Below are 12,818 nucleotides of genomic sequence, written 5' to 3' on the forward strand. Positions count from 1 at the left end.
GTCTATCAGTCCTCCTAACTCTCTTGTCCTGGCTCTCTCCCCTAGTTAGTACCACCCTTTATGTGTCTCCCCCTTCCCTTTAGGATGTTATCTCTCATGAGCAGGGCCCTCTAACCTTGTGTGCTCCTTCTACTGTTCCTTCACCCTCTGAACCTCTTGGCTGCTTCGCTAGCCCTATTTTCCCTGTTTTATTAATCTTCGGCCTTCTTCCTGCTGATTTCTACCATCCCTTTCACTATCTGTCAGATATAATCTGATTTGCTTTACCCGGTCACCTGTGTTTGTATATATTTGTGTGTCATGTTGTGTCTTGGTTCTGTTTTCTGTATATGTAATGTACGGCGCTGCAGACCCTTTGTGGCACCTTATAAGTCAAAGATAATAATAATAATAATAATAATAATAATAATAATAATAATAATAATAATAATAATAATATTCACTTGTCAGTGGTTTTAATGTTGTGATATAACAAATCATAAATAATAACAGAACAAGGACATAAGGTAAGGAACAACCTCTCAGTAAGAGCTTACACTCTAGAGAAGAGGACGATGCTGGAACCACAGGAGTTAGTGGGACTCACCGTGGGGGTGGTGCTGGAACTGGTAGAGCCCCCAGAGGGAGTAGTATCACTTAGGGGTAAGACAGTCTGTAGCGAGGAGGTGGGTTCTCCCAACATTGAAGGATGAGGCAGAGATATAACCTCCTGTGTGACCCCAAAATGATTGTGATGCCCAATAACTCTGTGGAACGATATTTGGGAGTATACAGCCGGCTGCTAGCCGGATTGGCCGATGCGTGCCGGCATTACTTATAGAAACAGGAAAGGCAACATAGAAAAGCATAAGAATTTACTCTTCATATTTGGGGATGCTGCAGACGGTAGGAACATTCCTCAGCAGGGCAGCCTAGGGCTTACTCACACAGGTTAGCCTAGGGCTTGCTCACACAGGGCAGCCTAGGGCTTGCTCACACAGGCGTCGCTCCCTCTCCTCTGGTCAGCTTCTGACAGGTAAATGTAGGAGAAACAGAAACTCACAAAGCTGATTAATCTCTATGAAGAGACTCCGGTGCAATGTAGGCAGCTAATTTATCATAGGAGACCATGGAACAGAGATGGAGGACACTGTAATTGCCTTTGTCTCTGCTCTATCACCCACTATGCTGTAACGGTCACACGTACTGCTCCGGAGTCTCTCTATAGAGATCAGTGGTCTCTGGTTCTCCACCGTTCACCTCCCATTCGCACTTCGCCTAAACCTATAAACGCCATGATAAGGTGGATAAGAACACGCTTTAAGGAAACTGCTTAAATTGTCTTCTTCCATCAATGAAGGACCTCTCTTGGTGATGAAGAATTGTTAATACAGTATTAAGTAAATATACCATTATTATAATTTACATGATGAACTGTATTAAACCACCACAGCCAAGAGCCATCAGTTTGGGTTGATCCCGCTCACCAGTCTGAGACATCTTAAATACAAGGGTGGGAGCGGGTATGGATCACTATATCCCTACTTGATCATCAGCGATCAGAGAGGTTATAATTTTGTATAGCAGTTGGATCAAAATCCCTATTTACTCCTCTTGACTTCCAATTAGTCCCTGATTATAGTCTGATTATAACCTCGTCAGCCAGCACTATACAAGAGATCATGAACCAATATCTCAGGGGGTTCTCTAACATCTACTACTATTACACAGCCAACCAGCTGGCCACGGTGGCTTCTACCTGTATCTCTACCCACATACCATACACTATGTATCAAGAATCACCACTTCTACCTTCTGGAGCCAAGTACTCCTTCAGAATCCCTAATTCCTCCAGGAAACTCTCTTCCACACACTTCGGATCTCAACAGACATATTAGACTTTTGGGATCAACCCTCTTTGACATTTAAATTAATCTCAGAGTTATATGTGGTGAACTTTTTTCTCTAATCTAGAATTCTCTCCAGGTCTAGAACAGCAATTTTAAGCCTGTATAACTACTGTGTCTAGCCTGTGGCTTACGTTATTGTCACACGAGCGCTTTCGGTTCCCAGTGTATAACTACTGTGTCTAGCCTGTGGCTTACGTTAGTGTGAAACGAGCGCTTTCATTGCCCAGTGTATAACTATTGTGTCTAACCTGTGGCTTACGTTAGTGTCACATGAGTGCTTTCGGTGCCCAGTGTATAAATGTCCTGACCCAGAGAAATTTTATTGATAATTTGGGAGATAGAAGATTGCCCAACCTTCCTAAGTAGATCTCTAACTTCTTATGGATTTAGTTGGGTACACTAGGGACATCAGTCATTTCCTTTCAGACTCTGAAATGTACTTAATAATCTCCAGTCCCATTTAATGTAATACTTATAGTTCTGGCATCTCCTCAAATCAACCCATCCTGATTCTCAGTCTAGAGAGAGCTGGAAATGATGAGACGATATAAACTAATAGGACTCGGGGTGGAGATGGGAAGGCAGGTGGTAGAACCCTCAGTGTCAGGTGGGGGTAAGATAGTCTATAGCGAGGAAATTGTGAGAGAGGGCTTAAAAGATTATAACACATCTCTAAGACATCAGGACTACTTGTTCCCTTACAGGTGGGATGGAGAGTTGGGGTTACCTTGATGAATATATCTGGGATAGACGGAGGTGGATTGCTGCAGGAAAGACAGTTCCTCTATATTTATATGTACAAAGGAGAGAATATACAAAATCTCCCGTAGATGAAAACCTATAGAGACTTGCAAACTTTTCCCTTTCTCATCACCCCAATTTGCTTTTTTGGGTGAATAGCAGAGGGCTCCTTTGTCCATAAGAGGCAGAGCTGGCCATCTGCAGTTACATTTTGGAATATGGTATAATCGATCCTCTCCTCTGTCTTTCGGGGGAGGGGGATTAGGTCTATCCCAGTGGATCTTTTTGCTGCTGATGATCCTGCTCCTTGGCAACACCTTCATCCTGTACATTAGTCCCCCATATTCTCACAGTCTCAATGCCCCACTTGGCAGCTAGCTGGAAATATGCCACTTGACCTGGGGCAGCTCATTTACAATATAGGGTAAACTGGAATCAATCCAGTTATGGATTCTGCTACAAAACAAGAACTCCAGTAGCTTCTAAATGTCTTCTCACTCTTCCCACTTCCTGTGATATAATATGTTACACAATGTGTGTTTTGTTACTCTAATGCTCTGTGCTGTTACTTGCAGGGATCAGGGAAGTCAGATTTCCAGGCCCCGTTTAGCTACTTCTTACCCCGCCCCACAGGCTTCCCGTGCAGCCTCCGCTGCTACGCCCTCGCGGAGCTCCACCGTAATCAGCACTCACGGGATGTATCCCCCGTTGATTTGTTGGGCGATATCAGTTATGTTCAGCAAAACTGTTTTCTTGGTAATGTAAAACAGTCAGCAGACTGTACTGATACCTTCTACATTTCAGCAGTTTCCTATTTCATTGATATGTAACAAAGTTTCACATTACTTTTTGCTACACTAATACAAATACAATGGTTTGTTGTTATAGAGGATTTCTGCTGATAAGCCATATGTCCCAATGTTCATATTTTGTTATTATAGGTAACGTATTGTCGGATGACCTGAAATCAGCCACGATGTTTCCTTTTTCTCATTAATGGGGAAATAGCCAGTGAAATAATGATAGGTATTGGGATATCCAGATAGAAATAAATGGCTAGATGATCTCTCACTTACTTAGACACTTCCCTTACTGATGAACTTATATACTAGTTAAGATAAAATGGTATATTTTCATTCAAGAAGACCCATTAAGGAGTAGATTTATCCAACCTTCTAAAAAGGAAAAGTGCAGGAGTTGCTCATAGAAACCAATCAGAATCTAGCTATCATTTTATAAAAAGTACTGAATAAATGATAGCTAGAACCTGATTGGTTGTTTTGGGAAAAAGTGTAAAACCTATTTTTTTTTTTATGGGGCGTATTCAATTGTTGCTCCGGCCGCCGGAAGAACGTGCGCGTTAAAACTATTACCGTTTATACGGTAATTACTCGCTGAATTTCAGCGAGTAAACTACCGTATTAACGGTTTTTACGCGCAAGTTTACTGTATAAACGGTAACAGTTTTAACGCGCTCGTTTTTTTGCGGTCCGGAGCAACAATTGAATACCCCCCTTAGGGGCGTATTCAATTGTTAGCAGTAACGCTGATAATCGAGCGCTCAAAAAATATTACCGTTTATACGGTAATATTGTGCGCGAAAAGTGTTAATACGGTAGTTTACTCGCGAAATTTCAGCTCGCCGCTCGGGGCGGCGAGCTGAAATTCCGTGAGTAAATACCGTATTAACAGTAAGATTTTTTGAGCGCTCGTTTATCAGCGTTACCGCTAACAATTGAATACGCCCCATAGATTTTTTTTTTTTCTATTGCTGAAAACGTTTACAAACCACACAAAAATTGTGGACTCACAATGCATCCTTGTCACAAAAGAGAATTTGTAAGTAATATCTAAACTGCTGTAACATAAAATGAATTGTTCCAGTAAAAGCTCTGATCAGTAATCACTGACTCCTTCTAGTCCAGGAGTGCAGCCAGCATAATCCAGCCGTATAACAAGTCTTAATGCACTTCTTATTTTCTTGTGGTAAGTCTGACTATAGTTACTGATATCGTCTGTTACATACAATACCGTCAGCTTGCAACAGCCCAGCTCCTCTACGGAGTGCAATACTTAAAATTGTTAGTCTGTTGCATTTATTTCTATTTTGGCACCAAAAGGCTTAGTTTAAGGAGAAATGAAAGATAATATATGTAGTACAGAGTAAAACAAATTGCCTCATGTTTACATGTGAAAGTCATTTCAAAGTCCGCCTCCTCATATAACTGCGCACTGCCGTGGTAGTGAGAGACTGACCCACATCTGATCTTCATTGTGTCGCTGAGCAGATTTATGATTTTGCAGTTTGCCGTCCTTTCTGCAAGCTTGTAACCAGTCACATTGTTTTGTACATTCTAACTGCCCGACCAATGGAGATAAAGCAGAATTGGACTGATATGGAGCCATCTTTGCCTTCTGCAATAAATGTTACTCTGTGTTCTCTCTTTCACAGTAAGGAGACGTTTGGACAGTATTTTTACAGGACTTATATTGGCCCTGAGTCATGTTCAGACATATATACATTTGTGTAGTGTATCTTGTGTGTAATAGCTCTGCGCATGCTAAGAACCGACCTTACACCAATGAATGCAATCATGTCCGAACGCAGTACAAAAATCCATATTTATATTAATGATTCTACTGTTAATAGTTGTTCATATATTTTACAATAGAATTTTTTTTGTATGTGACCTCGCACATGCGCTTGATCGTATACTGTCCTTTCTTTATGTCTATGTAAGGTAAGTAACGTTTAGGCAGGGCGTACTTACAGCACACCTTGAGGTAAGCTTGGATCTGACGCGGTCAGAACTGCGCTTATGCTCCTCGCTTTTATTTTTTTAAATGCAACTTGCGTTGCGTCCGACCTTGAATCAGGCCCAGAGAACAAGAAATGTGCAGTAAGTATACTGCAGGAATATAAACTTTAATCTGATATCCTCACAGCCGTCAGTGTAATCTGCAGGTTATATCTGGAACAATATAATACGACATAGCAAAGTACTGAACCAGCCCTGTATGAAGACATTAGTACATACTCCTAATTTCATGGTACAATGCCCTTTTCTTGAAAACAAGTCCATTTATTTTATTGGCAAAAAATGTATATATTACTTAACCAGTTCAGTTTTAGTTGTGTGGTACAGTTGCACAATATAACTCTCTGTATTGATGTGGAGCATTCTGTCTGCTGAAGTAATCAGCCACCGACCCATCGAGTAGCAGCTTCGAATGAAAATAAATTTGTGGAAGGAAAATCCCTTCACAAGAGTATTATATAATCACTGAAAACATTTGTTGTTTCTGTCAAGTTTTCCCTTGATGAGCGTTGCTGTATAGGATCTGCCGAGTATTACGGCCCTGGGGGTTTGATGAAGGTGTAGTGGGCGGGCAGTGTCTCCTGTCAGTCAGAGACATGTTCTATGCTGGCTGCGATTTTGTGAGGATTGTTGGGGCAGATAATAGTGGAGAACGTGACTCTCTGTGTAAGGAGGGACTGTGGGACTGTGAGTCTTACACTGGGGGTAACATTACATAGCTGGGCCCTGGGCCGCCATACCCCGGACGATGGCCGAGTCCCGACACTGATTCATTTCGAAGTTATGGGAAACTCGTAGTATCCAATAAGTGTTCTCAACAAAGGTTGAAACCGTGTCACTAGGCGACACCACAAGATGTTGAGAAGATTCTCACATGGACAAAGTTGGCAGGAGAATTGTAATTATGGGTTTAGAGACAAAAACAATGGCTCTCTAGACAGGCTATCTTAGTAACCGCTTTAGAGAAGCTATGAAAATTCCTGCTACAAAAATATTATTATACACCCATCTTTTTTGATATGTTCAAACAAATCAATTTAAATTTAAAAATAGGGTTACAGTGTGGTTTAATGAGAGAAGATGTTTCCCTTTCACAAATGTTTTTTTCTTACAATCCTAAAACTCTTTCTTATGATATCACTAATATATACATTGTTTAAGCGTATAAGATCCGCCGGCAGCACATTGCGATCCTGACCTGGGGGTAAATGTATCAAGCTGCCAGTGTCTGGTGGGTTTGAAAATTGGAGATGTTGCCTATAGCAACCAGTCAGATTCTAGTTATCATTTATTTAGTACATTCTACAAAATGACAGCTACAATCTGATTGGTTGCTATAGGCAACATCTCCACTTTTCAAACCCACCACAAACTTGCAGCTTGATACATTTACCACTTGGTCTGTTCCCTGTTCCAACTTCATGGTCAGGTACAAATCTCACTGGAAATTCTCATGGTTTAAAATTCTACTGGAAAATGAGAACATGTGTGTTTTATAGGTACGTTTTGTGTTACAATGAATACTGTCATTAAATTAACACTATGTTCTGTTATTTCCTCGGTCACTTTTGAATGTTGCTAGATTACAGTAAAGTATCTTCCAAGGTTTTATATAAACTATTTCCCATTCTATGAATTTATGCAGAATATAATGTACAAAATCTTCACACTTAAATTGGAATGATCTGGTTAATAAATCCAAATACATTGGGCCTGATTCATCAGGCACGTACTGCCGATTTTGTGAGTAAAATCATTCTGCACATGTGCAGAACCGGTACATGCCCAACTAAACGCAGCAACGTTCAATACATCTACATACGCAAAGGACACTTAATACAGCCTGCGATTTCTGGGAGTGAAGGAGCATTTGTCCGTAGTCAATGTACAGTACGGCACAATGTACAGTAAGGCACAATGTACAGTAAGGCACAATGTACAGTAAGGCAACACAGCCACGTCTTAAAAGTTACTTGTTATTCTGCCGTAACTCTTGCTCCATCTACAGGGCTGGTCTAAGTCTTGAGTATTAATGATGACGGCTGTGTATACATGCTATAACATGTGTTTGCAATCAGGAGCATCTGTAAAAATGTATTTTATTTTCAGTAGCCATTATGATCATCCTAATAAATGTTTTTCATGAAAACTATATATATATATATAATGTTTTGTTTGTTTGTTTTCAATTGTTTTATCATTAATGCCTATATTATTACCAAGTGACATTAATTCAATAGTTTTATTTTTCTGTGCAAGGAGTCTGCGTCAGTGTGAGGAAGACGCAGATTGACCCCCACTCTCTTCCTATATAAATGGCTATTATGGCAGACTGTAGACTATGCATAAAGGATACAACCCAGACTGTTTATATTCCTCTCTTTATTTGCCCCCACATGCCACGTGTAGAATGTGGAAGGAAAGATTAACTGTAAGAGAGTTCCACAAACGGCTGAATAGTTTCTCTGAGTTCATTCTTGTTCCCTCCGCCTGCACCTCCTTTGTAGCCCAGAGGGCGTTTGCACCACGGGATCTGTTCGTCACCTGCGTCATCGGTAAGCTCCACGCCAGCTCACTCACTACCTGAAAGCTGCCTCAGGTTTACACAGCACAGAGCACTGATACTATGAGCCTCATTTAGAGTCAGTGTGAAATTAAAGCCGCCTAGTAGTTGTGTGTTACATGTAAATGCAGATAGTATGTTCCCTGTATTCAAAAACATAAAATAAATGCATCCCTGGCCTTAACGTGTCAATGCACCACTATCGCAGAATGGATTGTTCAAGAGCACCATTCAGCTTGCTTTGTTCCTAGCACTAAATGAGATCCGGATCGAGATGTTTTCCGGTATATGACGATTTTTGAGTCATCAGAAAGCTGTGCTCTATTGGAAAATGCCAGAGCAATGGACACGGGGTATATTTACTAAACTGCGGGTTTAAAAAAGTGGAGATGTTGCCTATAGCAACCAATCAGATTCTAGTTATCATTTATTTAGTAGATTCTACAAAATGACAACTAGAATCTGGTTGTTATCGGTAACATCTTCGCTTTTTTTAAACCCGCAGTTTAGTAAATATACTCCTTCAACTGAAAACACTGGTAAACGATAAAAGTATTCTCTTTTGTTACATTATGTGACTAACACTAAGTGAATTTTATTTGCATAGCTTTTTTATTCTTACTTTTTTCCCAACGAACATGTTCCTGCAAGTATGACAAGAATTTGCAAACATGAAGTCCTTGTGGTCAATGAACTGGGTACTAGAGCTGAGAACTAGGCAGTAATTTGTTATTTTTAAGTTAAGTCCCACATAGTCCTGATATCTTACATTGTTCAGCGACCAGGACTGAGCCAAGTGCTGCAGAGCGATATTCTGGTATCATATTTATAGCAGGATAAGTTTTCTAGACATTTTCTTACGTTCAGTTATTATTTTGTATCTTAAGTTTTACAGGTATTTGAAATGCCGTCTCCGCTACAGAACAATTCACAGTATATCTGTAATCTGGATACATGTGACATTTACCTTGTAACATACATGTACGTGGTCCGCAGAGGTAGATAAGGTCTTATACATGCGACTGTGCAAACACAATACTATTGAAGAGGACACAAATCCTTGTACTCTGTTCTGGCTTCTAACGTAGCATTAGAAGCTCATTCTAACATTTCTCAGAACCGAATAATCCATTAGTCAACCTAAGCTTCAGCCTAGGACACGATGAGTACATAGGGGCCCAGATTACTCTAGCCCATTTTTATATGTGTTTTTTGTTTTTAGACACACAGGGGGGGCAGGGGGCCCAAATCAGTATCTTAGGGCCCCATGGGGTCTTAACCACAGTGTACTTAACCAGCGTTCCCGTAGAACTCCTTTGTGTATTACTAACCTTAACAGTGCAATGTCAAAATTCTTAGGTGTGGACTGTCCGTGCCAACACACGCTTAATAGGCTTTAAGAACTTAAGTTAAGCTCCTACAATTAACGTCGGGGTGTACAAGGCCTAAATACTTCTCTAGGCTGTGAAAGAGTTCAGTCAAATGAATATCGCAACACAAAGTAATTCTAAGTATATATTCTACAAGGAAGTCATAAAGTCAACTCACATCTGTCTGTCTATACGATTACCATTTCCATTCATAGGTAACAACAGTTCATCCCAAAAATTTGAAACATTTGTAACAGCCCCAGTTGCGTCATGTGGTGCGCCTAGCTCTCTATATAATATATGATTGCGCACTCACCGTAATCTCCTTCGTTGTTGCTTTTCTGCTCTCTAGAAGATTTCTTCCTAATTCTCTGTCTTTGCTTCCAGTCTCCAGAAGAGTTTCCTGTGAGTTTAGTTCTGAGTAAGGCAGATACGTTCACTGCTCTACTCCATTCACGATACTGGTCCTCCGAAGTTGTCAACCTGTACCCCTGGCAGACATTGTCGTAGTGTGCTAACCTTCCAGGATGTAGGCTGCAGAGTTGATTCCTCCACCAGTGACGTGAAGTGACAGTGAGGTCCCCTTGCCCAAAACTGAGCATCTCCAGGGGATGAGCCCAGTTTAAATCCAGTTCCACGGCACCATAATATGTCCTGGGACAACGTTTGCCCGGTAGAGGGGTCAGGGATGCCTTCCGTAGGGAATGGATGGACCTCGGAGCACAAAGCAGGCTGTGTGCCTGCAGATAAAATAGAGGAAGGGGATAGAAATAAAATGTCATTAATCTAGAGACTCCCAATTGTCTGCCCATAATTCTGTCATTCTTCAAATCCTACATCTCATACAATTAGCTGTGGGGATGCTCTACACTCCTATAACCGTCATATATAATTAGGGGTAGATGCTACATATAGAGGGAACAACCTAGTAGTGCAGTCAGTAGTATAAGTAATATCCTCTGACTTTATAATGTGTTTATTACCTTCTGATATACGCAAGGACAGAATGACATCCAGCTCACACACAAATCTGCAATTAAGTTATAAAGGCCAAAAAGAGCGACCTCATGGATAGTGTGAGATCATCGGGGTCAGACGGATGACGCAGAATGTTGGCTAATAACTTGTAATTGTCACAGGCATCAGGCTGCTCATCACGCAGTCAAAGCAAGTTCAAGACATTGAAATAAAGTTTCATGTTTTAGCACAACAGAAGCAGTTTGAGAATAATAACGTCTTGGTGCCAGATACCACTGGACACCTTCAGAGGTCTTGTGAAGGCCATGTCTTGATGGGTCAGTGCTGTTTTGGTGGCATGAGGGGGACCTAAACATTATTAGGCAGGTACTATTAATGCTGTGGCTGATTGGTGTATGGTACACTATAATATATTATATAATATATTATCGTATATAAAATATTATTATATTTAGACACCAACAGTTCAGGTGGCCTTTAATGGAGGGCAGCGGCTCTCCTTGCGTTCACTTGCAGTGTATGTGAACGATCAGAACAGGCCACGTCCAGAAGATTCTCCCAACCGTAGATGCAAACGAAAGTTTGTATGAGGTCATTGGAAGCATTAGGATCCATCCCTGTACCCGTTTACATGATTTAACTAGCGTTATAAAGCACTATGAAAACATAATTTCTAAAAACAGTTTGTAACTGGCCTTAACGTATCAAAATTTTGCTATGTAAAAGAACACACTATTAGATGACACAGGCGGGACATTTATAATACATAATAATCCCATATATTGTAAGTTTGCGAGCAGGACCCTCTTACGTCTCTGTCTGTCTGTATTACCCAGTATTGTTTTATTACTGTGTTTCTTCCCAATTGCAAAGCGCTATGAAGTCTGCTGGCGCTATATAAATAAATGATGATGATGACGATAATACACAGGAGCCATGTAAGCAAATATAATTGTGCAGAAATGCAAAGTGACGTATAAATATTACAATTCATTTTGGATTATTAACAATGATATAGCACCAGAATACTGTGTAATGCTGTACAAGTTATATTTGGCTTTCTGTAGAATATACTTAACTTACTTTTCATATCTGCTCCCACGAGAGATGCAGCCACCAAGTATAATAGGTGGCCATGACATGATTATTGTGCTCGATCTGTGCGCCTACGCCACCCTTTGCTGCTGTAAGTCACACGTACAAACTGTCTACACGTATCTGTAATAATAGATTCCCATGGCTGTAGTATGGAGGCTTTAATCTAGATTTATATTTTTTGCGCCATCTTTTTGTGCTTAACCCTACTTCCACCGCACCCCATTACCAAAGTTCTCTACAATCCATGTCCTTTCTTGGTAAAATAAGATGCGCAAAGTGGGCACGGACGGGTCCCGTTTCTCTGCCTCCGTAGGTATTGGGGCCTACTTGATATTTCAACAAATCCGGCCCTTCATGTTTGTGCCAAGAATAAGGTATAAAGAAGAAATGGGTTTAATCAAAAATGTATGTAGGAATCACGTCTATAGAGCAGCGGTCAGGTAATATCATCATCATTTATTTATATAGCGCCACTGATTCCGCAGCGCTGTACAGAGAACTCACTCACATCAGTCTCTGCCCCATTGGAGCTTGCAGTCTAAATTTCCTAACATACACACACAGAGAGAGAGAGAGAGAGAGACTACGGTCAATTTTTTGATAGCGGCCAATTAACCTACCAGTATGTTTTTGGATTCTGGGAGGAAACCGGGGCCCCCGGAGGAAACTCACGCAAACACGAGGAGAACATACAAACTCCACACAGATAAAACCATGGTCAGGATTCGAACTCATGACCCCAGTGTCGTGAGGCAGAAGTGCGAACCACTAAGCCACCGTTTGTGATCATCCCAAATATACAGTCATCCCCAAGAATACCTTGTACCGCACCAAGCACAGGAATTATAATTACAATGCTCTGTTACCACATTATGTGCAGCAAACGCTTTCTGCAATTCAATGGAGTCTGTGTGGCACAATCTCCGCTGTGGTTACATTACAGCTTTACGGAGCAACAGCCATCGGTTATATATTAAAAAAAACAGTCCTTCTGGAGCCGAAAAGCCCTCGCGGTCTACTTGCTGTTGACTCGTTATGTCTCTGGGTGTCAGGATTGTCCATCTCATCATTGTATAATGTGTCAATACTTAACATCTATACAGCTATTGCTAAGTGTTAACATCAGGTTGTCGTCTGTGTGTTCAATGGGCAAAAAGTCACCCACATTCAGAGCACCATGGCCAAGATATAGAGGTTCGAGTTTATGGTTAAACAGGCACAGATGCATTTTAAAAAAAAGCCTGATTATTTGACAACATAGACAAGTTCATTTCAGTTGAGGATAAGTTAGAGCAGAGATCTCCGAACTGTTAAGTTGGGGGCAAGTTAAGACAAAGTTTGACACTTCTTCACTATGAAT

At 40.8% G+C, this 12,818-nt stretch overlaps 1 protein-coding gene across 1 annotated transcript in view; it reads right to left on the reverse strand.

Annotated features, from left to right (window-relative positions):
- The window catches only part of ARTN (artemin), a 32,167-nt gene that overhangs the window by 17,351 nt on the left and 1,998 nt on the right, over positions 1-12,818 (reverse strand). The window contains exon 2 of the mRNA XM_075181660.1: positions 9,699-10,122. Within this exon, the coding sequence (XP_075037761.1) occupies positions 9,699-10,122 (424 nt within the window). The remainder of the gene's footprint in view (positions 1-9,698; positions 10,123-12,818) is intronic.

Source organism: Mixophyes fleayi, chromosome 8 (assembly GCF_038048845.1).
Source record: "Mixophyes fleayi isolate aMixFle1 chromosome 8, aMixFle1.hap1, whole genome shotgun sequence".
NCBI classification, from domain to species: Eukaryota; Metazoa; Chordata; class Amphibia; order Anura; family Limnodynastidae; genus Mixophyes; species Mixophyes fleayi.